Here is a 27,051-nt window from a genome sequence, read left to right as displayed (position 1 = left end):
TCTTCTTCCAGGCCCCCTTATTCCCAGTGATCTAGTTACAAGGAACACCTGCTCTTCCCCTCATTGCCATGTCTTCTCGCAGCCTCCGGCCCTTTGCATAAGCTGTGTTCCCCCGGGACACCCTCTCCAGCAATTCATTGCCTAGTTAACTTCTACTTGTCCATGAGGACTCAACTTCCCAACCACCAAAACCAGGGGACCAGGAGAGCCCACTCCCCCAGCGGGGGCTGGTGTATCTTAGTCATGGGTCTCCGCTGTGCAGAGGCTTTGGCAGGAAGGTTTAGCCAAGATCGGATACATGAATGCTGAATGGCGAAGAGCCCTGGTTCCTGCCCCAGGTGAGGGGGCTCGGCAAGTCGCATCCTTCGGCCTCAGTTTTCCTCATCTCTAAAGTGAGGCTGTGAATGAGGTCGGGTTAAATCAGGGACTCTCACCCTTCTTGGGGTCATGTGTCCTAAAATCCTAGGAAAGGTATGCACTGTTTTCCCAACAAAATGCTCGTATATACGTGCTAGGAGAGCGGCAGCAGCCGCTGGGCCCGGCCCCCGAGGTCCGTGAAAAGCCCTGAGCTGGGGGAACGCCGCTGTCCTCCACCCTTGGGCTCTGGCCTCTCCGACTTCTCCCAGAACAGCTCCGGAGGCCGGAGGCGGATCTGTCGGTCTAGCTTGGGCCCGCCGACCTGCCTGCAGCCTCTGCCGCCCCCTCCCGGGTAAGGCGGCAGAAGGGCGCTCCCAGGTGGGTGGGCCGAGGACTTGGGGGCGCGGGCAGAGACGCCCACCTCTCGCCGGTTCCGGGTTCAAGAAACCCCCGAGCGCAGGAGGAAGATGGGTTCCCGCCCTTGCCGGGCTCCGTCCCATTCTCGCCGCACACACCCGGGAAACCGAGGCGGGGAGGGGCCGGGACTCGCCCAAGGTCGCGCCGCGAGCCGGGGCCGGGGGGCGCGCGGAGCCGCTCGGGCCGGGTGGAGGCGCCCCGAGCTGGAGCCGCGGGGGCGGGTAGCGGGTGGCGGCGCGGAGCGGGGCTGCGGCGGGACCCCGGCTGCCGTGTGGCCAGCGTCCCGCAGGGGTGCGCCCGCCGCCAGCCCGGCCCCTCCTCCGAGCGACGGCCGCTGCCAGAGGCAATCTCGGCCCCGCGCTGGGGGCGCGGCGGGGCGGGCGGGGGGCGGCGGGAGGCGAGGCGAGCTGAGCCCCGGGGAATGCCCTCCGGGGGCGCCGCGTGGGGTGGGGCGGCCCGGCCCTGCAACTCGAGCCGCTGCCCCGGGTTAAAAATACCCCCGGCCCTGCCCTCCCCCGCGCTCCCCTCCCCCGCCCCCGCGGTGCCCTTCCGTCTGGGCCGCCGCGGCCCCTCCCCGGGCACCGCTGTGCCTTTCACTAATCTGTCCTCGCGCGGGTTCGGCGGCGGTGGGAGGGGCGGGGAGACCCCGGGAGAGAGATAGTCGGAGAAGGGGACGCCGAGATAAGGGGGAGCCGAGGGGAAGCCGGGTAGGAGGCAGAGGAGGAGCCGGAGGAGGGAGGGGGAGAGGAGGGCGGAGGGGCGGCGGGAGGAGGGCGGGGAGGAGCGCTCTTCCTGGTTGGGCCCTGCCCTGAGCCGCCACCCGGGAAGGCAGCCGCAGGGACTGCAGTGATCCCCCAAACACTGCTCCCCCAGGTAAGGAGCAGGGTGGCCGGGCCAGGATTTCTCGACCTCTGGCCACTGCTCTCGGGCTGAGGGGCTGCCCCCTGCGCCGAGTCTTCTGAGTGCCCGGGACAGGGGCGGCGGCTCGGGAAGCCGCTCAGCCCAGGCAGCCGGCCCAGCCTGCGCTCACCACTGTCTCCAGGGGCTGGGCTGGGGGAAGGCCGGAGGGGTCGGGACGGAGGCCCGGCAGCTCTGGATCATCCAGCCCGTCTCAGGGCGCTAGGGAGGGGGACCCAGGCTGCCTGGAGTTCTCAGCGTCCCAGTCGGGTAGAGGGGCCGGTGCTTAGGAGCTTGGCTGTTTGGGGAAGGGGTTCCTGTATTATCTCCCGGCTCTGCCTTGCCCCACCTGCCTGGCCGGCTGAGCCCAGCACTGCGGGCCCGCGACAATGGAAGTCGGGGAAGGGGAGGTGTTAGCATTATGTAGGGTTGGGGAGGGGGTGGCCAGCGCACCAAGGGGCGGAACAGCCCCCCTCCTGGTCTCTGGGGGCATAAGGAGGTGGCAGAGAGTCCTGGGTTCTGTGAGGTGGGGAAACCCCAGGTTTGGAAAGCAGGGGTGGTCAGGGGCAGGCAGGAGCCCCAGTTCTAGCTCTGGGAAGGCCTGGGTTCTGAGCACGCTGGTCTGTCCTGCAGGATGGCTGAGGAGCTCATCACCCCCGTGTACTGCACCGGGGTGTCTGCTCAAGTGCAGAAGCAGCGGGCCAAGGATCTGGGCCTTGGCCGCCATGAAAACGCCATCAAGTACATGGGCCAAGACTATGAGCAGCTGCGGGCTCATTGCCTGCAGAGTGGGGCCCTGTTTCGCGACGAGGCTTTCCCCCCGGTGCCCCAGAGCCTAGGCTACAAGGACCTGGGCCCCAACTCCTCCAAAACCTATGGCATCAAGTGGAAGCGTCCCACGGTGAGAAGGACCCCCTCCCTGGGTGGGACTCAGTTTACCCCTGTCCTGGGTTGGGAGTGGGAATAGGACTCCAGCTCCCTGGTGGGGAGCGGGCTGTGGGGGGGCTGGGTCCCAGTTTCTGGGGGGGCTGGCCCAGAGACAGGACTCGGGTCTCTTGCAGGAGCTGCTCTCGAATCCCCAGTTCATTGTGGATGGGGCCACCCGCACAGACATCTGCCAGGGAGCACTGGGTAGGCCCTTGGTGGGGGGTCGGATTCTAGGTATTCTTTCCAGAGTAGTTCCCCCTGCCTGTTCCTTCCGGCTCTGCCCTAACCCCTCCCTCCCTCCTGCAAGCTCAGGCAGGCTCTGGCTATCAGCACTGGGCTGGTTTGCCTAGATTCCTAGGTCAGATCTCTTTGTCGAGGGACATGGCGCCCAGGGAATCCCAGATTCTCCCAGGCATGGGCACCCGTGCTTCCGGGGAGCAGATGTGCAGAGCAGTCCTGATCGGGTCCCTCCCATCCCAGGGGACTGTTGGCTCCTGGCTGCCATTGCCTCCCTCACCCTCAATGACACGCTTCTGCATCGAGTGGTTCCACACGGCCAGAGCTTCCAGAACGGCTATGCCGGCATCTTCCATTTCCAGGTGAGGAGCCCCGGATCCACCTAGGACCAGGGTGTGAGGGAAAAGGGGGTAGCAGGCCCCTGGAGGAGGGGAGGACAGGTGACTCACAGCGCTCTGAAGTTAGGGCAGCTTAAGTCAACACCCTGCAGGGATCGGTCCTCCCTCTATAAAGAATTTGACCTCTCGATGCCATCTCAGATCTGTCATGTGTGAAATGGCTGGGCAAGGCAGGTATTTCGGCTGGCGGCTTTCCCGTGTGGTTGTGGGTATCAGGGGGAAAGTGCTCGGAGGAATCGAAAGATCTCTGTAGTATTTCCTGTGGGACAAATGCTTTTCCTCCACAGGGTCTCAGTGTCCCATCTGAAGAATGGATAGTGTTCCCTGGGGGAAAACAGACCAGCACAGGTGGCCATCCCCACTGGTGGCGCAAGTGGCCCCCCTCCCCCACCTCTTCCTGCACTTTGGCAGCCTCTAGCCTCTGACAGAGCCCTGCAGAGAAGAAAGAAGGGATTAAATCTGTTTAAACCTGCTATCCCCCCCCTTTTTAAATATTTTATTTATTTATTTGACAGAGAGATCACAAGTAGGCAGAGAGGCAGGCAGAAGCACGCTCGCTCCTGAGCAGAGAGCCTGATGCAGGGCTCGATCCCAGGACCCTGAGATCAAGACCTGAGCTGAAGGCAGAGGCTTAACCCACTGAGCCACCCAGGCGCCCCTCCCTGCTATTCCCTTTTTGCACACAGAGCCCATTTCTCAAGTCATACTAAAGAATTCTCAGTGAGCTGATACTGGGAGAGAGAAACCCCCATCAACCCTGGATGAGACCCTCTGGCGCTAGTGGCCCTAGCCCTGCCCCGGGGATTCCGGGGCCCTCTCTCCCCTCTGGCCTGTTCAGGGGGTCCTTTTCCCTATTCCATCCTGCCCTGGGTCTGAGCGGAGCGGACCAGAGGTGCCTAGGGTTGCACCTGCAGGGTCCCACTTGCAGGGGCGTGGCTTCGCTGCTCCTCCCCTTCCGTCCCTCCTCCAATCCGCTCCTCCCTGGCCTCTTGATTGGCCTGTTCCATACGCCCGCCCCCAAATCCTAACTACTTGGGCCCGCCTCCTCTCCTGGCCCGGCTGTTCTGTACTCCTTCCCACCTCCCTGGCACACCGTGGCTTTTGGCCCCAGGCTCTTGATGTCTCTGGGCCTGGGAAGCCTGTCTCTCCCGCCATCTCTGAAGCAAACCCACGAATGCGGGAACCGCATCCATCTCGTGGTCTAGATGCCACATTTTTGGATCCACACTTCATTTACATGTGTATCCTGTCGCGCACTGCCTCCAGACACATCCGGACCTAGAATGACCTAGAATAAGACCCAGAATGCAGAGGGGAGGGGACTAGGTCCACGAGAGCCAAGCCCCCAGGGCCTTCCAGCCCCTCCATACCTGAGAAAGCACCTTGGTCTGTTTCCAGAGTATCAGTAATGCTGCCCTAGAAACTTTTTAGCTCGGTGAGCATGGTTGGATTTCCCTTGAAGAAGGCCCCGCTGTTCCCTTTTCTGGCCAGGGAAACTGAGGCTCGGAGAGGCCACCTCGTTCAGGCTCCTGGATCTGGGGTGCGCGGTCGGGCATCTAGCAAATGGTGGGGCTCAGGTGCTCACCGTGCTCTCGTCCCCTCCAGCTGTGGCAGTTTGGGGAATGGGTGGACGTGGTCGTGGACGACCTGCTGCCCATGAAGGATGGGAAGCTGGTGTTTGTTCACTCTGCCCAAGGCAACGAGTTCTGGAGTGCCCTGCTCGAGAAGGCCTATGCCAAGTGAGTAGGGGCCGCGGGCCATGGCAGGGGACCCTGGGGGTTCGGGGCCTTGCTTGCTGCCGGAGCGCTGACCTGGGACTGCCTGCAGGGTAAATGGCAGCTACGAGGCCCTCTCCGGGGGCAGCACTTCAGAAGGCTTCGAGGACTTCACAGGCGGGGTCACCGAGTGGTATGAGCTGCGCAAGGCACCCAGCGACCTCTACCAAATCATCCTCAAGGCCCTGGAGCGGGGGTCCCTCCTGGGCTGCTCCATTGACGTGAGTGCACCCAGCCTTGACCCCTGAGCGACCCCCCCCCCCCCCCGTGACCTGTCTTCTCTTCCAGCGGTTTCCTTTTCCAGCCCAGCCCGGGGCCTTGTCCTGGCCCCAGACTTGGCTCCAGACCCATCACCTCACCCCATCGCTGGATTCTCACCCAGCCTCATCGGTCACCTCAGTCCCGTCTGCCTCCTTCGTGGCTGGTGTCATTCCTGTCCCCCAGACCTCAGACAGACAGCTTGTTTTCCTGTCCTTCTGCTGCCCGGTGCTGTCGGCCAGTGCTGTTCACCACCCCCTCTGCTGCTCTTCTGTCCTTACCACTTAACCCTTGACCTCAGGCTCCTCCCCCTACATCACTGTGTCCTCAGCTCTAACCCCATCCCCGCCCCCCCCCTTCCCCACTCCTCGCTGACTCAAGCCTGTCCTCACCCCCTTCTCCGCCTCACTGCATCCCTCCACTTGAGGGCCTTGGGGCTCTGGGAGAGCACACGCTGTGTGTGCATGTGTGTGTGCATGTGTGTGTTTGCACTCTGTATGTGTGTGCACATGTGTGTTTGCACGGGGTCTGGCCAGCTCTGGCCAAAGCAGTATCAGTGGGCTGCCCAGGCCCCCCCCCAGTGGTGGCATTGGAGGAGGGACCCTCCCCTTGCAGGGGTGCAGTGTATGTGGGGGTGTTAGGCAGAGTCAGGGTCCCCGCCTGCCACTCTCAGTGGCTGTCATATGTGCATGGGGGATGTCTGGGACCTGTGATGCTTGGGGCTCACCTCCTGACTGGGGATGGGGGTGCCTGTGGTCCCTGGAACCTGGCCCCTGACCGTGACACTTGTGTTGCTGTGCAGATCTCCAGCGTTCTGGACATGGAGGCCGTCACCTTCAAGAAGCTGGTGAAGGGCCACGCCTACTCTGTGACAGGGGCCAAGCAGGTAGCAGCCCACATGGGGGCCTTCCCTGGGGGGTGGTTCCCGTCTCCTCGCTTGCCTTTGCCTGTTTGGCCTGTGCCCAGGGTGTGGGGGAGGGGCTGGCTCTTTGACCTCCCAAAGCATCTTACTTGTGTCTTGTGGCCCCTGATCCTGAGATGTTTATCTTGCTCTGCCCTGATTTTTGGTCGCTTGTGTGCATAGCTGCCTCCCTCCGTGCTCAATTCTTAGAGAACGGGCTGTATGTCCCCTGCTGCGGTGCTGGGCGCTGAACAGGGCTCCTGAGGGTGAAGGGGCGGGAAGGGACGTTTGCCAGAAGGGGGCGCTGACGGGAGCTCTGGGGAACAGGTGCACTACCAGGGCCAGATGGTGAGCCTGATCCGGATGCGGAACCCCTGGGGCGAGGTGGAGTGGACGGGAGCCTGGAGTGACGGGTGAGGGGCAGCGGACCCTGGCCGGGGAGGCTGGGGGAGGCTGGTCGGGGCTGCCGGCGTCTGTGCTGGGGCTGTGCTCAGGACTGACTTGGGGGGGGGCATCTTTGTGTTACTGGTTCTGGGGGACTGTCCCGACACAGTTCAGGCCGAGCATCCTTGGAGCTGGCCCTCCTGTGACAACCCCTGGAATTGGGACATTGGGCTGGGCCACGCGGAGGCCTTCTGACCCGGGCTCAGGGAGGACGGGCCCCAGGGACGGAGGCCGCTGGTCAGTCCTGCCAGCGCCTGGCAGTGCCCTCTCCCCCCAGCTCCTCGGAGTGGAACAGCGTGGACCCTTACGAGCGGGAGCAGCTCCGGGTGAAGATGGAGGATGGAGAGTTCTGGTGAGCGGCCCCCTGCCCCATCCGGCCCCTCTGGGGCTTGCGCCCCAGCTCCCGAGCCCCACGAACCCCACACCTGCCCCCTCCCTCTGTGCCCTGGCTGGGGACCGGGGCTCAGCTCTGTTCCGGGACCCCAGGATGTCCTTCCGGGACTTCATGCGTGAGTTCACGCGCCTGGAGATCTGCAACCTGACGCCCGATGCGCTCAAGAGCCGGTCCATCCGCAAGTGGAACACGACGCTGTATGAGGGCACCTGGCGGCGGGGGAGCACCGCGGGCGGCTGCCGGAACTACCCAGGTGACCTGGCCTTGCGGCCCGCGGGGCACCCAGGGGTGGCGTCTGGGCCCCGGCTGCCTCCTGGCTCGCTCACCTTGCTCCCCGCGCGTCTCCTCCCCAAGCCTCGGTTTTTCTCATTTGTGAGATGGCGTGGTTGTGCTAACCTCTGGGATTTGCCTCAAGGAGCATCCTTTACTCCTCATTCTGGAACCTTCCCTCCTGGCTTGCTGTCTTCCTGCCTGGGCCTCCGGCACTGTTCCCTGGGCTTCTGAATCCGTGAGGGTGACGTGGGCCACGCCTGGGCTCTCCATTCCTCCCCATCCGCACCTGCAGCGACTCTTTCTTCCGCCTTAGTTCAGGCATCCCCCAAAGGCCCACCGGAGCCTGGCCAGACCTCGCAGCCTGACCTCTGCCGTGACCCGTTGGGCCCCCTCCTCCGGCAGCCCTCAGCCTTGTCTAACCATCTGGTCTGTGAAGCCCACTGTTGCTCTGTCCTTCCCCAGTCATTGTGTCTTTTCTTCTCACCGGTTAGAGTCACCATTGTCATCTTGTCCCTGCAGACATTCTGGCTCCTGGCTCCCTCTGCTCCCCTCCTCCCCCCGCCCCCGCAGAATCCCAGCTGAACCCTCTCCATCAACTCCAGGACCACTGAGTGGGGCTGGAGGGAAAATCACGCAACGGGGGCAGCATTTTCCCTGTAAATTCACAGCCGTGGCCCTCAGAGGACCACCTTGCGTGGTTCCCTGCCAATGCCCTTGCCAGTTAGGAACGTTTCCACTCCCTCAGACCTGCCTCCGCGGTTACTCCTGTCTGCGGACCTGGCCTTGCACTTGAGGGATACCTCTCTTCCCGCAGGGCGCTTCTGGTGTTCGCCCTGCCTGTCTTGGCCTATGCCCGTCATTATTGCTCTCTTGACTGTGACAATGACAGAACTGCCCGTGCTCATGGGGGGCCACCCCTGCCCCTGCTCTGGCTCCCATTCTCCCACGTGTCTGAAAGCCTTTGGCTCCATCATCCGTCACCTCCGGCCCCTGTTCTCCGTTATGGAGAATTCGCCTGTCTTAGAGCAGCTCTCTCATGACCGCACTTCCCCGCCCATTGCTCTGCTCCCCTTCGAAGCAAAATGTTCCCGTTTGCTACACTCCCTGTTTCCTTTCCTGCTTCCAGTTCAGTCTTTTTTTTTTTTTTTTATAAATTTTTTTTAAAAGATTTTATTTATTTATTTGACAGACAGAGATCACAAGTAGGCAGAGAGGCAGGCAGAGAGAGAGGAGGAAGCAGGCTCCCCGCTGAGCAGAGAGCCCGAGGCGGGGCTCGATCCCAGGACCCTGGGATCATGACCCGAGCTGAAGGCAGAGGCTTGAACCCACTCAGCTGCCCAGGTGCCCTCCAGTTCAGTTTTTTAACCCGCTGTGGTCTAGCTTCCGTCCTCACCGTGCGACCTCTTTGGAGGGCCACCCGTATCTTCGGCTTACCCAGACCCCCCGCCATTGCTCTGTTCTCATGTCCTGTGTCCTCCGTGTTCCCAGCATGGCTCACAGCCCTGTTTTGAAGCATTTTTTCCTCCTTGTGGGGATCCAGTTCCAGTTTTTCCTCAAATAGGTAACGGCTGTGCCCTGCATCACTTATTAAGAAAACTCTGTCCTTTTCTCCCTGCGGTGATGCTCCATCCGGTAGTTCCCGTGTCTGTGTGGGTCTCCTTCGGGACTCACCATTCCATCCCTTGGTCTTCCCCTCCTGCGGATAGCATGTTGATTTCGTCGCTAGAGATGGGCAAGAAGTCCTCCGGGGGCGGGGCAGATGCCTTCAAGAGGCTCTTAGCCTTTCTTGCCCTCTGTTTTCCTGTACGAATTTTAGAACCAGCTACTAAGCCTTACAGAGAATCATTTTGAGACTTTATGTGGAATTGCGCTGACACTTATAGATCGATTTGGAGAGAACTGACATCTTTACAGCTTTGAGTTGTCTTATCCGAGAATGTGGCATATCTCTATTTTGGTCTTCTTAGTGTCTTTCAATGAAATTTTATAATTTTCATCTAGAAAACTTAAATACCTTTGAGGTTAATTACTAGATACTCTATCATCTTGTTGCTATTATGAATGGCCTCTCTTAAAATTCTGTTTCCCAAATAATACAGTAACATGCACTTGACCTTTTACATTTATTTTGTATCCAGCAATCTTTTTTTTTTTTTATTCAATAGTGCATGGGGCAAGAGAGTAGTTGGGGGGGTGGGCATAGGAACAGAATCTTAAGCAAACTTCATGCCCATAGGGCTCGATCTCATTACCCTGAGATCATGACCTGAGCTGATATCAAGAGTCAGACACTTAACCGACTGAGCCACCCAGGTGCCCCTCCAGCAAATTTTTTAAACTATAATTTTTTTAAAGATTTTATTTATTTGAGAGAGAGAGAGTGACAGAGATAGAGCGCAAACTGGGAGGAGAGGGAGAAGCAGGCTCCCTGCTGAGCAGGGAGGCCTATGTGGGACTCGATCCGAGGACCCTGGGATCATGACCTGAGCTGAAGGCAGATGCTTAATGACTTAAACACCCAGGCACCAGTGATTTTTTTTTGTATACCTGCAGTGTTGGGCCATCACCACCACTATCTAATCCCAGAACCTTTTCACTACTCCCCAAAGAAACCTCGTATCCATAAGGAGTCACTCCCTCTCTCCCCCTAAGCCCCTGGGAACCACTACTCTACATTTTGTTCTGTAGATCTGTGTCTTCTAGGCGTTGTTGTAAATGGGATCATACAACGTATGGCCTTTCATGCATGGCTTCTTTCCCTTATTGTAACGTTTTCAAAGGTTGTCCCTGTGGCAGCATGCTCCCAGTACTGGATTTCTTTTTTATGGCTGAAAAATACTCCATGGTGTGTATAACACCACATTACGCTTATTCAGTCATCAGTTGTTGGACATTGAGATTGTTTCTAGTTTTGGGCTCTTACAAGTCGTATTGCCGCGAACATTCATGTACCTGTATTTGTGGGAACAGATGTTCCCTTGGGTCTCTTCTTAGGAGCGAAATTGTTGGGTTGCATGGTAACCCCATGTTTGACTTTGAGGAACTGCCACCTGTTTCCTAAAGTGACAGCACCATGATACATTCCCGCTAGTGCTGTCGGAGTTCCGGTTTCTCCACATGCTTGTCAACACTTGTCATTGCCCAGGTTTTTTATTGTAGCTGCCCCTGTGGGTATAAAATGGCATCTCATTGACAATTTGCATTTCCCTAGTGATGAATGATGTTGATAAGAATGTCTTTTCATGTATTCATTGGCCACTTGTGTATACTTTTCGGAGTTGCTATTCAAATAGTTTGATCATTTTAATTTAATTTAATTTAAGATTTTAATTATTTGATGGAGAGAAAGAGTGAGCACAAGCAGGAGGAGCGGTAGGCAGAGGGAGAGGGAGAAGCAGGCTCCCTGCTGAGCTGGGAGCCCAATGTGGGGCTTGATCCCAGGACCCTGGGATCATGACCTGAGCTGAAGGCAGACGCTTAACCGATTGAGCCACCCAGGTGCCTCTCTAGAAGGTTTTCAATTAACTTTGCCAAGATCCATGAGAGGAATCACTATCTTCCTTACAAAATGTATTTCTTAAGTAGTAAGACTTGAAAGACTTAAGCAGAAAGACTTGAAATTACTCCTTGATCGAGCAACTGCAGAATGGGTATTATGCTAGGCATGAAAACAACATTAATATCATTGTGTGTCCCCATCAGAGTTCTTGGGTGACCAGGTGGATTGTCAAAGAGCAGTCATATTTCGAAAGGAATCTTCTGAGCAGGAGGTCTCAACAGTGGTCTTAAAGTGTTTGTAAATCATGTTATAAACAGATGTGCTGTCGCACAGGCTTTGTTATTCCATTTAGAGAGCACAGCTGGGGGCACCTGGCTGGATAAGTAGGAGGAGCGTGCAATTCTTGATCTCCAAGTCGTGAGTTTGAGCCCCAGGTTGGGTGTAGAGATTATGTAAAAAAAAATTAATAATTTAGAGGGCACAGACAGAGTAGGTTTGGCATAATTCTAAAGAGCCCTAGGTTTTTTGGAATAGTAAATGAGCACTGCCATCAGCTTAAAGTTACCAACTGTGTTAGCCCCTAATGAGAGAGTCAGCCTATCCTTTGAAGCCTTGAGACCAGTCATTGACTTCTCCTCTCCAGCTATGAAAGTCATAGATGGCATCTTCTTCCAATAGAAGGCTGCTTTGTCTACACTGAAAATCTGTTGGTTAGTATAGCTGCCTGCATTCATGCTCTCAGCTTGATCTGCTGGGAACTTCCTGCTGCTGCTCCTACTTGCTGTGTCTCCTGGCACCCTCATGTTACGGAGTTGGCTTCTTTTCTCAAATGTATGAACCAGCGTCTGATGCCTTCAGACTTTCCTTCTGCAGCTTCCTCACCTCACTCAGCTTTCATGGAACTGAAGAGAATTAGGTCCTTGCTCTGGATTAGGTCTTCGCCTAGGGAATGTTGGGGCTGGTTTGATCTTTTGTCCAGAGCACTAAAACTTCTTATCAGTGATAAGGTTATCTCACTTTCTTATAATGTGTTCACTGGAATAGTGCTTTTATTTTTTTTAAAGATTTTATTTATTTTGAGAGAGTTCTGAGAGTGCGCACAGGCATGAGCTGGAGAGGGGTAGAGGGTGAAGCTGACTCCTCGCTGAGTGGGGAGCCCCACGTGGGACATAGTCCCAGGATCCAGGGATCATGACCTGAGCCAAAGGCAGACACTTAACCAACTCAGCCACCCAGGTGCTCCTGGAATAGCCTTCCGTTTCCTTCAAGAATTTTTCCTTTGTAGTCACAACTTGGCTGTTTGATGCAGGAGGCCTAGCCTTCTGCCCCTTTTGGCTTTTGACACACCTTCCTCATTAAGCTTAATCATTTCTAGTTTTTGATTTAAAGTGGGAGACATGGGACTCTTTCATTTGAACACTCAGAGGCCATTGTAGGGTTATTCACTGGTCTCATTTTAATATTGTTGTGTCTCCAGGAATAGGGAGGCCCCAGAAGAGGGAGAAAGGTGGGACAGCTGGTGGACGGAATAGTCAGAACACGCATGGTGTTTGTCTAAGTGGGTACAATTTGTGGTACCCCCTAATAAGCACAATAGTAATAGAAGAGATCACTGATCACTGTAGTACCATATATGGTGTGAGATAGGTGCCCAGCTGAATTCGTGTGTGTGTGGAAATCAGTTGTTTCAGCATGATCTGTTGAAAAAACTATTTTCTTGCCCATTGAATGGTCTTGGCACCCGTGGCAAAAATCAGCTGGCCATCTCTGTGTATGCGTTTATTTTTGGACTGAGTTCTTTTCTTTTAGTTTCTATATCCCTTTTTTATTTTAAGATTTTATTTATTCATTCATTCCCTCAGAGAGCGTGTGTGAGGAAGAGAGAATCCAAAGCAGACTCCATGCTGAGCAAAGAGCCCAACGCAGGGCTCAGTCTCACAACCCTGAGACATGATCTGAGATGAAATCAGGAGTTCGACGCTTAACTGACTGAGCCACCCACACACCCCTCTATATCCATTCTTAAGCCTGTACCACAATGTTATAGTTACTGTAACAATTACTGTAGCTTTGTAGTAAGCTTTGAAATCCAGAAGTGTGAGTCTTTTACCTTTTGCGTTTTTTTTCATAATCATTATGACTTCTGGGCCCCTTATAATTCCATATGAGTCTGAGGATAATGCTTTTCCACCTCTGTGAAGAAAGATGTTGCGATTTTGGTAAAGATCACATTGAATCTGCAGATCACTTCCAATAGCATTGACATTTTAATTATAGTAAATTTTCTGATCCATAAACTTGGGGTATCTTTTTATTTTTTCATGTCTTTAATTTCTTTCAGCAATGTTTTGACGTTTTCAGTGTTAAGTTTTTCAGCTCCTTTGTTAAATTTATATCTAGGTATTTTATTCTTTTGGAGACTGTTGAAAAGGGATTATTTTACTAATTTCCTTTTTCAATTGTTCATTGCTGGTGCATGGAAACACAACTGATTTTTGTATCTTGAGCTTCGTCATCTGCAGCTTTGCTGACTTTGATGCTAGTTCTAGTAACTGTTTTGTGGATTCTTCATGTTTTTCTATATACAGGATCATGTTATTTACAAATGGAAATAGTTTTCTTCCTTTGCAATTTGAATGTCTTCCCCCCCCCCCTTGACTAATTGTTCTAGCTAGAACTTCCCATACCGTGGTTATATAGCAATGGTATAAGCAGGCATCTTGTTCCTGATCTTAGGGTGAAAGTTGTAGTCTCTGAGTATAATATTACTGGCTTTTCTATAAACACTCTTTGTCATATTGAGGACATGGCATTTTGTTCCTAGTGGGTTTTTTTTTTAAAGATTTTATTTATTTGATAGAGAAACTGAGAGAGGGACACAAGCAGGGGGAGTGGAAGAAGGAGAAGCAGGCTTCCTGCTGACCAAGGAGCCCGACATGGGACTCGATCCCAGGACCCTGGGATCATGACCTGAGCCCAAGGCAGATGCTTAATGACTGAACCACCCAAGCGCCCCTATTCTTAGTTTTCTGAAAATTTTTTTTAATCATAAATGTCTGTTGGACTTCATGAAATGCCTTTTCTATATCAATTACGATGATCATGTAGGTTTTTTCCCCTTTGTTCTGTTAATGCAGTGTATATTACATTGGTTGATTTTCTTATGTTGAACTATCCCTCATTCTTGAGATAAATCCTATTTCATGGGGTCTAATCCTTTTAAGATACCTTTGGATTTGATTCACTAGTATTTTGTTGAGGATTTTTACTTTGTTATAAGTGATGTCCTGTGATTTTCTTGTGACGTCTTTATCTGGCTTTGGTGTCAAGGTAGTGTCACATAGAATGAGTTAGTTTATCAAAAAGAAACGATCATGGGGCGCCTGGGTGGCTCAGTGGGTTAAGCCTCTGCCTTTGGCTCAGGTTGTGATCTCAGGGTCCTGGGATCGAGCCCCACATCGGGCTCTTTGCTCAGCAGGGAACCTGCTTCCCCTCTCTCTCTGCCTGCCTCTCTGCTTGCTTGTGATCTCTCTCTCTCTCTGTGTCAAATAAATAAAATCTTTAAAAAAAAAAAGATCATGTAAATGAGAAATCATGTAGAATAGTAATTAAAACACCATGTGCCTATATTAGAAAAAAAAAGATCTGAGATCAATAACCTGATCTTCTACCTTAAGAATCTACTAAAATTGCAAACTAAACCCAAAGCAAGCACAAGAAAGGAAATAATAAAGATGAAAGTCCAAAGAAAGGAAGTAGAGAATAGGGAAGCAATAGAGAAAAATCGGGGAGACCAACAGTCAGTCCTTTGAAAAGCTCAGCAAAATTGGCAAATCTTTAGCCAAACTAAACAAGAAAAAAGAAGACTCCAGTTACTAAAATCAGGAATTAAAGAGAGAACATCACTAGGAACCCAACAGAAGTAAGTGGATTATAAGGAGATACTGTGAATAATTGTGTGCCAACAAATCAGCTAACCTAGATGAAATGGACAAGTTCCTAGAGACAGGCTACCAACATTGACTTAAGGAAAACAGAAAATCTGAATATGCCTGTAACAAGATTGAGTCTATAACCAAACCTCCCAGTTATAACCTGCTTATATTATTGTTTTATTGTTGATTTCTCACTTAATTTCCTTGTAGTCAGAAAACACAATCTGTATGAGATTATTGCTTTGAAATAAATAGAAGCTGGTTCTACAGGCCAGGCGCACGTGGTGAGTTTTCCTCAGTGTCCCCACATTCTCAAAAAGACTGGCCAACACTTATCTGTTTTGTATTATATGCCAAGCATTCCTCTAAGTATTTGAAGTGCAGTAACTTGCTTAACTTTCACACTGACCCTATGATGTAGGTACTTTTATTATTACGTGTTTAACAGTTAAGGAAGGTGGGTCACTAAGAAGTGGCGGAGCTGGGATTTGAACCCAGGATTGCAGCCCTGCGGTCTGTTTCCTTGAATGCTAGGGGGAATGCTTTATAATTGTTCACCATATGAAACTTAATCTCTTAATTACTAGAAGAGGGAGGATAAAGTCAAACACCCTCCTGATGGTTTTGCTGATTTCTCCCTTTATATCTATCAGTTCTTTTTCTCTACATATTCTGCATTATGATATTAGGTGCATCAGGCTTAGAATTGTTTTAAGTTGCTAGTGAATTGAACCTGTTTTGTTGTTATTTAATGGCTGCCTTTTTTGGTAACAATTTTTTTTTTTTTTAAGATTCTGTTTATGTATTTGACAGAAAAAGAGAGAGCAAGAGAGGGAACACAAGCAGGGAGAGTGGGAGAGGGAGAAGCAGGCTCCCCGCGGAGCAGGGAGCCCGGTGTGGCGTTCGATCCTCGGACCCTGGGATCATGACCTGAGCCGAAGGCAGATGCTTAGTGACTGAGCGACCCAGGCTCCCCCTTCAGTAACAAATCTTTTAGTTTTAAGTCTATTTCAGTCGATGTCACTATAGCAGTTGCAGTTTTCTTCTGGTTAGTAATTTTGTGGTATGTTTCATTATACTCTGTGATGTCTAATCTTTCTACAGCTCAGTGTTTTAGTTGTTATCTCCTGTAAACAGACTGTAGCTGGCTTTTTAATAATCTCTTTGAAAAATTTTGCCGTTTGATTAGAAAGTTTAATCCACTTACAGTAACAGTGATTACTAATAACTTTGAATTTATTTCAGCAGACTTACTGCATATTTTGTTTGTCCCTCCTGTTATGCCTTATTTTGGATTGAATTCTTTAACCTTTTTCTCTGCTGGATTTTCAGTCTATGAATTTGGAAGATATACATTCTTTTTTTGATTTATGTATTTGACAGAGAGAGACACAGTGAGAGAGGGAACACAAGCAGGGAGAGTGGAGAGGGAGAAGCAGGCTTCCCGCTGAGCAAAGAGCCCGATGTGGGGCTCGATCCTAGGACCCTGAGATCATGACCCGAGCGGAAAGCAGACGCTTAATGACTGAGCCACCCAGGCAGCCCCGAAGATATATGTTCTTAATACATTCTGAAGTTAGTTGATCAATATCTTTACCCTCCTCCTGAACGATGCAAAGACCTTAGACTACTTAACTTGGCTCACCCCTCCCTTTGTTTAATATGCTGTTTTTAGATTTTAATTCTAAACACTTTTCTTAATATTTAATTCTTAAATATCATCATCATCAATATTTGATACAGTTCATATTCATTAGATTATCCACATAACAATTTTTTTCTCACCATTTTCACAACTTTCATCTGAGACCATTTTCCATCTCCCCGAAATACACCCTTTGTGTTTCTTAATCTCCTTCATCTCCTCCTCCCTCTCCTGTAAACGTTCTCAGTATCTCTGTAAAATGTCTTTATAGGGTGTTTATTCTCGACAGTTCTCTGGACACAGAATTCTGGATTGCGTGACTTTCAGCCCATTGAAGGAAGTTGTTACTCTTTATTCAGCTTCTGTTGCCCTGGGAATCAGGACTCGGTCTCCCACGCCTCCTGCAATGCGATGTCTTTTCTGTTTTAAGATTGTTTACCTTTGATACTCTGTCATTTCACCATGATGTACTGAGGTGTGGATTTCTTTTCATTCCTCTTTGGAGTCATTGGGCTTTCTCCGTCTGCAAATTGATGTGTTCAAACAATTCTAGAAAATTTTTAGTCATGATCTTCTAGAATAGCAGCTCTGTCTTACACTCTTCATTTTTTTCCTTTTAGAATTCCAATCTAATGTAAGCTGGAACTTTTCGCTTAGTCATCTGTGTCTCTTAACATCGCTTCAGTTTTCCATCTAATCTCCCTGGGTCACATTCTGGATAGTTCCTTCCATTCTCAATTCTCTAATATCTTTTTTTTTTCACCTGCATAAAATCTGTTGGTTAATCCTTTTTTTTTTTAATATTTTATTTATTTATTTGACAGACAGAGATCACAAGTAGGCAGGGGGGGTGGGGATGGGAAGGAGGCTCCCCGCTAAGCATAGAGCCCAATGTGGGGCTTGATCCCAGGACCCTGAGATCATGACCTGAGCCGAAAGCTGAGGCTTAACCCATTGAGCCACCGAGGCGCCCCTGTTGGTTAATCCTTCTAACAAGTACTTAATTTTGTTTAAAAGTTTATGTCTAGAAGTTCTAATGTCTCTTTTTAAAATCTGTTCATTCTTCCTCATATTATCAAGTTTTTCATTTATTTCTTTAAACATATAAGCCTCATCTTTTATATTCTGTGTCTGATTATTGCAATATCTGAAGTCTTGGTGAGTTGGTTTTTGTCCACTGTGGCTGCTGGTTTTCACTCCTCATGCCTTCTTTCCTTGTGAGATTTTTTCAAAAATTTTATTTATTTGTCAGCATAAGCAGGGGAGCAGTGGGCAGGGGGAGAAGCAGACTCCCCGCTGAGCAAGGAGCCCCGTGTGGATCTCGATCCCAGGATTCTGGGATCATGACCTGAGTGAAAGGCAGACGCTTAACCAACTGAGCCACCCCGGTTCCCCTGCATTGTGGGATTTTTGACCCATTTGGCCTACAAGTTCATGGGTGGGAGGTCTTTGAGTCCTTGGGTGAAGTTAGGTTCCTCCAGTGTTTCTGTCAGTCACCTGGGATGCTGCCAACCCAGGACTCTTTTAAAAACAAATTCTCTCCTTAAGATTTCCTTGACCTCGGGGCGCCTGGGTGGCTCAGTGGGTTAAGCCTCTGCCTTCAGCTCAGGTCATGATCCCAGAGTCCTGGGATCGAGCCCCACAACAGGCTCTCTGCTCAGCAGGGAACCTGCTTCCCCCCTCTCTCTGCCTGCCTCTCTGCCTACTTGTGATCTCTGTCTGTCAAATAAATAAATAAAATCTTAAAATGAAATAAATAAATAAAACCGCAAGCTCACTTGAAGGCTTGTGGGTCTCAATTCTCCAGGAGATTTTTTTCCCCTTTTTCCCAACGGGGTTTTTTTTCTTTCACTATTAACACTGTTGCCATTCCTTATAGGGTCTCAGTTTTATTACCAGGATCTCCTATTAGATTTTTTTAAAGATTTTATTTATTTACTTAGAGAATGAGTGAGAGGGAGAGAGAGAAAGCACACAAGCCAGGGGAGGGCCAGAGAACCAGACTCCCCACTAAGCAGGGAGCCCGATGCCAGACTCGATCCCAGAACTCTGGGATCACAACCTGAGCCAAAAGCAGATGCTTAACCACCTGAGCCATCCAGGTGCCATCCTATTAGATGGCATCCTATACTGTATATACCCTATAGTGTCCCAGTACCCAGGGCTCAGGGTCTCCAGGAGCCAACAGAAGTCCTTTGGCGTTATTTACCTTGTAGGCTCCTAGTGTCCTTTTTGTTTGTTTGTTTAAAGACTGTGTTTATTTATTTGAGAGACAAAGCATGAGCAGGAGGAGAGGCAGAGGGAGAAGGACATGCAGGCTCCCTGCTGAGTGGAGAGCCCGATGAGGGGCTTGATCCCGGGACCCCAAGACCGAGACTGTGACCTGAGCCGGAGTCAGACGCACAACTGAGTCACCCAGGCCCCCCACCTCGTGTCCATTTTTTAAAAAGGCTTTACTGAGATGTAATTCACATATGATACAATTCACCTACCTCAAGTATAAAATTCACTGTGTATAAAAATCACTGTGTATTTTCATATATTGTAGATCTATCACCACATCAATTTTAGAACATTTTTTTACCCCTATAGCTGTCTCTCCTGAGCCCCTCTTCCTCCTCGTTCCTATGTAGCCACCAGCCTACTGGCTGTCTACGTGGATTTGCCTGTTCGTACACTCACCCATGTTAGAGTGTGCATCCGTGCTCCAGTCCTTTTTTTTTTTTTTTTTTTTTTTTTTAAAGATTTTACTCACTTACTTGACAGAGGGGGAAAGATCACAAGTAGGCAGAGAGGCAGGCAGAGAGAGAAGGGGAAGCAAGCCCCCCGCCGAGCAGAGAGCCCGACACAGGGCTCGATCCCAGGACCCTGAGATCACGACCCAAGCCAAAGGCAGAGGCTTCAACCCACTGAGCCACCCAGGCGCCCCACCATTCCTTTTTTGTTGCTGAATAATATTCCATCGTTTGGTTACGCCACAATTTTCCTATCCGTTCCTCAGTTGATGGACAGTTGGGTTTTTTCTACCATTTGGGTACAAATAATGCTACTAAGAATACCCACATGCCAGTTTTTGTGTGGATGTATGTTTTTGCTTACTTGGGGATGTGCCTCGGAGTGGAAGTGCAAGGTCATAGGGTCATTCTGTGTTTAACCGTTCGAAGAACTGGCGGACTGTTCTGCGCAGTGGCTGCCCCGTTCTGCACCCCCACCAGCCCTGTCAGAGGTTCTGCTCTCCACTTCCTGGCTGGCACTTGAGCGCATCTCATTTTGGTTAATGTCACCTTGTGTTGCGGGGAGGGGAATGCTGTGGCTTATTGGTGTCTAAAAAGCGGTTTCGAGTATCGTATCCAGCACCTGGTGGTTTTAGGGGCTGTGGGCCGCTGAATTACCCAACTGCCAGAAATGTCATTGTCACCCTTGGCAGCTCTGAGGCTTCCTGGCAGACCCTGCTTTCTCTTTTTCTTTCCTAGGTCATTGTCCACACAGCAGTCACCCGAATCCATTCGGGCCCCTCCTGGCGCAAGCCTGTTGGGGGTGGGGAGGTCCCTTTGCCCTTCGATTCAAACCACACTCCTTTCCACCCACCCTGCTCCTGCCCCTTTGTCACCTTTCTGCATCCCGGTGCTCACTGGAACACGATGCTGCCCGAGACCCTGGCTGTCCCTCATGTGTGGGGCTCTTGGTTCTCTCTCCTGCTGCCCAGGGTCTTCCCAGGGCTTCTCCTTCCCATCTCTCTCAATTATCACCTCCTCGCCGGGCCTGACCACCTCCAGCTTGCTTATTTTTGTAACTGTTCTATCAGTTACACTGACTTGCTCATACTTTGCTCCCCTCCTGGAACATGAGCTTAGGAGGGTAGGAACCGTGTGTGTCCCTGCTGCAGGGCTGTCACATGGCACACGGTGCACACTTAGAACTATGTGTTGGTTGAGTGGGTGAACAGACATACGGGGAGGGGCCACTCCGCGCTGTTTCTCCTCTGATTCCTGCTGACCACCAACCTCCTGCAGCCACCTTCTGGGTCAATCCCCAGTTCAAGATCCGGCTGGAGGAGACGGATGATGCAGACGACGACTACGGGGGTCGCGAGTCAGGCTGCAGTTTCGTGCTCGCCCTCATGCAGAAGCACCGTCGCCGCGAGCGCCGCTTTGGCCGGGACATGGAGACCATTGGCTTCGCGGTCTACGAGGTGAGCCCCAGGGGTTTGCCCAGAACCGGCGGGGAAGCCGGCCTCCCGGTGCGCAGCAGTCGAGTCCCAGCAGGGGGCGCCAGAGGACCCTGCTGCCGGAGCGTTCAGGCAGGAGGCCTGGGACACTGTCCCCCAGAGGCACCTGCTGAGGTCGCTCTTGGGCAGAGGGGTTTGGCTTAGTTGACACCTGGGAGGTAGCTTCTAGGGGACAGGCTTGGGCTCGGCTTCAGAAAGAAGTAGGCATGTGCGCTGTCCTGGTGGAGTAGTGAGCTCCCTGTCTTAGAAGTATATAAGCAGAGGCTGGCTTGGGAGGGCCCTGCTTCACCCTTTATGTTTAAGACAGAAACTTCTGGACCTTGCTGGTAGGGGCAAAGAATGGCTGCAGTCTTGGCCCGGGCCCAGAGCTCCTGGCCGCAAACTGGTGTAGACCTCTGATGTCCCTGGCCTTTGGGACATGGCAGCTGGCCACCTGGGGTCTGTCCTGGGTGCTCTGATTCCGAGCCAAGGCCCAGGGCGTTCTGAGGATGAAGAGAACCCTGCCTCCTGCCTGAAGAGGACGAGGCTCCCTTTCCTGAGGTCCTGCGATCCCGCTCGGCTGTGACGATGGGTCTGGGGCCACCAGTGGTCCTGGGCTCTGCCTCCTGGTGTCTTCATCCCATCGTTCTTAAGAACTCAGGGCCTCTGCCCAGCAAATGCTGCCCCCACCGACCTCGGGGCCAAGCACACGTCTCTCAACTCCTCCATCTCTCTGGCAGGTCCCTCCGGAGGTAGGTGTGACGCCGGAATCACCTGGATTTCCATACCCCTGAACACAGAGGGCCTGACGGTGCCCAGAGGGGAGCAAGATGGCCCGCACGTAGAGAGTTAAGAAGTCACCTTCTCTTACTGCTCGCTAACTGCCCTCCTCCCCGCTCCCGGGGCAGGGGGCAGACACTGCTGTCCTGGGCGCCAGGGCAGGTAACAAGGGAGGGAGCTGGATTTGAACCCTGGCCCTCAGAGCACCCCACGGCCCTCCCCCACACACCTGAGGCTCTTCGCGTCTTGCTGTTTCCCTGAGTGAGCGCTGGCTGCGGCTGCCTGGGACTAGCCGAGTACTCCGCAGCCCCGAGCAAGCTGCCTTAGCTCCAAGCCTCAGTGTCAGTGTCTGTTCAATGGGCGCGAGAACACTAGCTCACATGGCCGGCATGAGCTTTAAACGAGCCCCCCCCTCCAACGTACCCGTGTTGCGTGACTTGGGGAATAATCGTGGGACTGTTTCTTCGGTGGTGCCCTAGTATCCCCGTCCACCTCCAGAGTGTCTCCTCCCCGCCGCCCTGTGCAGTAGGGAGGGTTGTCGCCTGCGCCTGACCCATGAGGAAACAGATGGAACCATTTGTCAGAGTTGTCAGGGTCTGGGTCAGTGGGCAGCTCCGGGGGGGGGGGGGGGGAGTGGCCAGCTGCAGCCCCGCCCCCTCCGTGCCTCCCGCCAGCTGGTGGGCCAGCCCGCAGTGCACCTGAAGCGGGACTTCTTCCTGGCGAACTCGTCACGCGCGCGCTCCGAGCAGTTCATCAACCTGCGGGAGGTCAGCACCCGCTTCCGCCTGCCGCCCGGGGAGTACGTGGTGGTGCCCTCCACCTTCGAGCCCAACAAGGAGGGGGACTTCGTGCTGCGCTTCTTCTCGGAGAAGAGCGCCGGGACCCAGTGAGTTAGAGGGCCTCTCGCCAGTGCCTGCTCCCCACCTGCCCCGGGTCTCCCTGCGCCCTCCTGACTGGCCCCCCTCTCTCCCCACCCCTGCAGGGAGCTGGACGACCAGATCCAGGCCAATCTCCCTGATGAGGTGCGTGCCCTACCCACCCCCCCCAGCCCCCCCTCCCGCCCGGTGCCTTCCTCTTCTGCCCTCACCCTGGGTGTGTCGTGGGGACCTGGGCGTCTTGGCTCCTGTGAGGAGCCGGGAGAGGGATCCTAATCCCTCATCCGCCCAGCACTTGACAGTTTGCAAAGGCTTTTGAGGTAATAGTGGTGCGAGATCCCTGAGCTCTTGTCTCTTTTGGGTCTGCGCTGAGCTCTTTACTTGGTCACTCCATTTCCTCCATGACAACCGTGTCAGGATGCCATCACCCTCTTCCCCTTCAGTGAGAAACTCAAGTTCAGGGAGGTTCGGGAACTTGCCCAAGGCCTCCCCCCCATCACGGATCCGAAGGGTGCCCCGTTTGGGCCACCGAGCCCTGGGCAGGGGGAGAGGGGGGTTCTAGATTCCCACTTTCCAGGTGAGAAGAGTGAGGCTCCGAGACATGATGAGGCGGGCGGGTGGTGACGAGCGGTCCCAGCCTCGCCCCTGACCCGCTCTCCCCTGCTCTCCTTCCAGCAAGTGCTCTCGGAAGAGGAGATTGATGCGAGTTTCAAGACCCTCTTCAGGCAGCTGGCAGGGGAGGTAGGCTGGGTGGGCTGGGGTGAGGGGCTCTGGGGCGACGGGGGGCAGCCTTTCCCCAGAGTGGGTGGTGCCATCCTCCGTCTCCCCCTAGGACATGGAGATCAGCGTCAAGGAGCTGCAGACCATTCTGAACAGGATCATCAGCAAACGTGAGCGTCCCCGCACCTCTCCGCCCTGGGTCCTCACTTTCTCTGAACTCCACAATCTGGGCTTCTGCTCCCACGTGGAGCCAAACCCAAGTCCTCCGTCTTCGCGGGCGGGGCAAGCCCCCACTGCCTTTCCGAGCCCCGCTCACCCCCACTTTCCTCTCAAACGCCTTCCACCACCTGTTCTCTATGCCCGCGTGCCCGGACTTGGTGTGGCTCTAGAAGCGGAGCTGCTGACAAGCACCATAGTATGAAGGAGCAGCCCCCCCCCCCCAGAAGATACACCCCACGGCCGGGCCAAGTGGCATCGAGCAGAACAAGGCTGGCTTCATCCTCCAATCCCACCCCCGTGTGCACAGCCAAGGGCAGCACCCCCCCGAACTTCCCTCTGCCCCGCCTCTGACCTCCTTCCATGCTGCTCCCTCAACCCAGAGCCCTCTCCTGTGCCCCCCCTGTGGGGCCCGTGGCAAACCCCAGCCCTGCCGTGGCCGCCTTGGCCTCACGTTTGTACTGCGTCTGTCCCACTTCTGTTTGGCACTGACTCCGTTCCACTCGTGGCTCTTCCGTGGCAGGGACACGGCTGGCGGGACACCAACTTGATTGTTCTAGTACTTTAACCGTGCTAATGATAAAAATGACCTGACACACCCACTCCGCTAGACTTTCCATGCCAGGTGCCAGGAATCGTGCTGTCCCGGTCCTGGTCCCCGTCCCACCCGGGGCCCCCTGCGCGGTGCCACAGAAGCTCGCGGGTTGAGGTGTTGGGACTGGTTTTCTTGCAGACAAGGACTTGCGTACCAAGGGCTTCAGCCTGGAGTCGTGCCGCAGCATGGTGAACCTCATGGACGTATCCTTCGCTTCTGTTTCCTGAGGCTGCTTTGGGGTTGGGCGGCATGTGGGACGACGCCCTGTGACCTCTCCTGGGAACAGTGCAGAGAAAGGGACAAAGCCCTGTCTGGTGTGGACAGACCAGCTCTTTTCCCGGGCAACTTCCTGTTGACTGGGAAGGGGAAACGGAGGCACAGGCTTTGTGTTGAGCGAGTGATAGAGCAGGGTCTAGGTCCTTGAGTGACCTTCAAGTTGGTGCTTTTTGTATCCCTCCGAACCCAACCCCCCTGGCTTTGCAGGTTCCTGCCTCCTCCCATCTCCCCTCACCTCGAGGTCAGTCTCCCCTGCTTCCCGGTTGCAGGAAAAGAGGCAGAAGGAGGGGGAGAAGCAGGTTCCCTGCTGAGCAGGGAGCCTGATGCGGGGCTCGATCTCTGGACCCTGAGATCATGACCTAGGCTGAAGGCAGACGCTTACCCGAATGAGCCACCCCCGCGCCCCTAGTTTAAGCTTCTTAACAGTAGCTCCCAGCGGGACGGCAACGGGAAACTGGGCCTGGTGGAGTTTAACATCCTGTGGAACCGAATCCGGAATTACCTGGTAGGTGGTCCCTCAGCCCTGCTGGTGCCCGCCCTCTGCTGTGGCCTTGGTCCCAGGCAGGGCCTCTGCCCGCCCTGGGGCCACCTCTCCAGATCCCAGCCCCTGGCCCACCTTTCGGGTCTTTCCCCTGTACCCTCAGCAAGCCCCTACCCTGGGGAGAACGGGAAGGGCTGGGTGCCTCCCTCGGCCCGGCCCTCACCCTCCGCTCCCCGCTCCAGTCCATCTTCCGGAAGTTTGACTTGGACAAGTCGGGCAGCATGAGCGCCTACGAGATGCGGATGGCCATCGAGTCCGCGGGTAAGGCCTGAGTGCCGAAGGCCGATGGCCCCAGGCTGATTCCCCACTGGTGACCCAGGGTGGCAGGCTAGCACACTGTCCTTGTCCCTGGGGTGGTGGTGGTGATGGGTTGTGGCATCCTGTGGGGACTGAGCTAAGAGCTTTGTCAGCATTTCCTTTTGCCCTCGCTGCAGCCTGACTGGGCAAGAGTCTCTTACTGTCTCCACTGTACACGGAAGAAAGTAGGGCTCAGAGAGGGAAAGCGACTGGTCTGCGGCCACACAGCCAGGGAGGGGTGGAGCTGGGTGCCTGAGCCTCCAGTGAGGGAGGTGCGTGTCAGGATGAGGCCAGGGCTTTCAGCACAAATAAAACTGGACCCCTGGGCCCTCTGGCCCCTGATTCGCTGGGGCTGTCAGGCCCTCGCTCCCTCTGGGGCTGGCACTTGCTTGCCCAGCGCCCCCCAGCAGCGCGCCCCACCCAAGGAGGCCTTCAGGCCTTGGAGCTGCAGAGCTCACCCTGCCCCCTGCATCCAGTCCCCCTCCCTGTACCCTCGGGCCAGGCCATGCCCCCCCCCCCGGCCCTTACCCACTCTCCCGGGCCAGGCTTCAAGCTCAACAAGAAGCTGTATGAGCTCATTATCACCCGCTACTCGGAGCCAGACCTGGCCGTGGACTTCGACAATTTCGTGTGCTGCCTGGTGCGGCTGGAGACCATGTTCCGTGAGTGCCTCGTGGGCTCCTGCCTCTGGTTCTGTCTCTCGGCAGCTGTGGGGGGAGCAACAGGGCAACAGGGAGAGATAGGACATACGTGCCACGGTGTGTGCCAGAGAGGCGAAGGGTGCCACACTTGGGACCCTGCAGGCTGGGTGCTGGGAGGTTAGGGGAGCGTGGACCTGGCAGCAGGGGGGCTCAGGCAGCAGGAAGATCTGTTCCCCGGCAGGCACAGGTGAGGGCTTGGGGTGCTGTGGGGATGGGGAATGAGGGGCAGGGTGGGTCCTGGTCTTGCGGGAATGTCCTACTGGGTTCTCAGTGCCAGAACATCTTCTTTTGAATGTAGGATTTTTCAAAACTCTGGACACGGATCTGGATGGTGTCGTGACCTTTGATCTGTTTAAGGTGGGCACTGCCCTTGGCTGTGGCAGGGGAGGGCGTTTAGGGATGGTGGAACTTTCTTACCGGCCTGGGGTAGCAGCCCAGGGCTTCAGACCCAGCCCCAAAGGCCAGGCCTCCTGAGTCCTGGAAGGATGGGGTGGGGTCGTCTGGGTCCTGGGAAGGGAGCAGGAAGGGAGGGCGAGGCTCCCGGAGGTCTCTGCGGCGCTCCTTCCCCCAGAGGGTCCCCTCCCACCCGCCCTCAGTGGGTGAAGCGACAGTGGCTTCTGGGGTGGGAGGCTGGACTTGGCGTTTCTGCTGTCCCCGCCTGACCCGTCTCTCCACCCCCCACCCCCGGCAGTGGTTACAGCTAACCATGTTTGCATGAGGCGGGGGCTCAGGCCCCCTTGCTGTGTTCCTCTCCCTCGTCTGCCAAGCCATGCCTTCCCGCCACGCCACAGCAGGCCACACCAGCTGCAAGTGCCTTCCTCGGAGCGGGAGGCAGCCGCGTCCTCCTGTCCTTCACCTCCCAGCTGCCACGGCTCATCTGCTCTGCGCAGAGCCGGGGGGGCCTTCCCTGCCTTTGCCCGCTGTGGGCTCCGAGGGACTCCTCCGCCCCTCCCGTCGCCAAACAAGGAAGGCAGCTTTCGCTTGTCCCTGCCTCAGGATGGGGCTCCAGGGGGAGCCGACAGCCCCAGGCCTCCCGGCGCCCCGATGACGATGACATGTGCTCTCCCCTCACTCCAGAGGCCACCCCCCCCCCGACCCCGCCACCCAGTGTCACCTGCAGACCTTCAGACAGAACCACTAGCTCTGCACAGTTACGGCCCAGCTGTGCAGGGCCCTTCCCAGCCGAGGCCTCCTCCTGGGTCTGGGAAGGCCCGTTCCTTCCTGCGCAGAAGCCCGTGCCCCTCGCCTCCGTGGCCTGCCCTGCCCCCCCCCCCCCCCCCGGCCAGCCAGGAGTCACCTGGCCCGAGGGGTAGTCAGGTGCTCCCTCCCCTGCTCCTTCCTTTTTTATATTGGTGACTTTAACGGGGATTCTTCAGGGACTGGTGTACCAGTAATGGGGGTGCCAGAGGCACCTGGGTATGGGGTGGGGTGGGGATCTCACATTTCCATGCCGAGAAACCCCAAACAATAAAGGAAAAGGCCCCAC

The 27,051-nt window shown here is 54.4% G+C and overlaps 1 protein-coding gene across 2 annotated transcripts; it reads left to right on the top strand.

Moving 5' to 3' along the window:
- The first annotated feature begins 1,442 nt into the window (after window positions 1-1,442).
- On the top strand, window positions 1,443-27,051 carry CAPN1 (calpain 1). Of its 2 annotated transcripts, none has more exons than XM_080817219.1 (22): window positions 1,443-1,481; window positions 2,305-2,572; window positions 2,733-2,802; window positions 3,079-3,197; window positions 4,839-4,972; window positions 5,061-5,229; window positions 6,069-6,152; window positions 6,495-6,580; window positions 6,889-6,963; window positions 7,098-7,258; window positions 20,371-20,549; window positions 21,305-21,316; window positions 22,019-22,230; window positions 22,327-22,366; window positions 22,895-22,960; window positions 23,052-23,109; window positions 23,889-23,953; window positions 24,463-24,531; window positions 24,750-24,828; window positions 25,410-25,526; window positions 25,864-25,922; window positions 26,257-27,051. In XM_080817219.1, the coding sequence occupies exons 2-22, from the start codon at window positions 2,306-2,308 to the stop codon at window positions 26,281-26,283; spliced, it is 2,148 nt and encodes a 715-aa protein (XP_080673345.1). In that variant the 5' UTR covers window positions 1,443-1,481; window position 2,305; the 3' UTR covers window positions 26,284-27,051. The 2 variants fall into 2 exon arrangements, with proteins under 2 accessions (XP_080673345.1, XP_080673344.1); XM_080817218.1 differs by lacking the exon at window positions 1,443-1,481 and adding an exon at window positions 1,559-1,647.

This window comes from Martes martes (assembly GCF_963455335.1).
Source record: "Martes martes genome assembly, chromosome: 10".
Classification (NCBI taxonomy): Eukaryota; Metazoa; Chordata; class Mammalia; order Carnivora; family Mustelidae; genus Martes; species Martes martes.
This window is presented reverse-complemented; position numbering and strand designations above follow the sequence as displayed.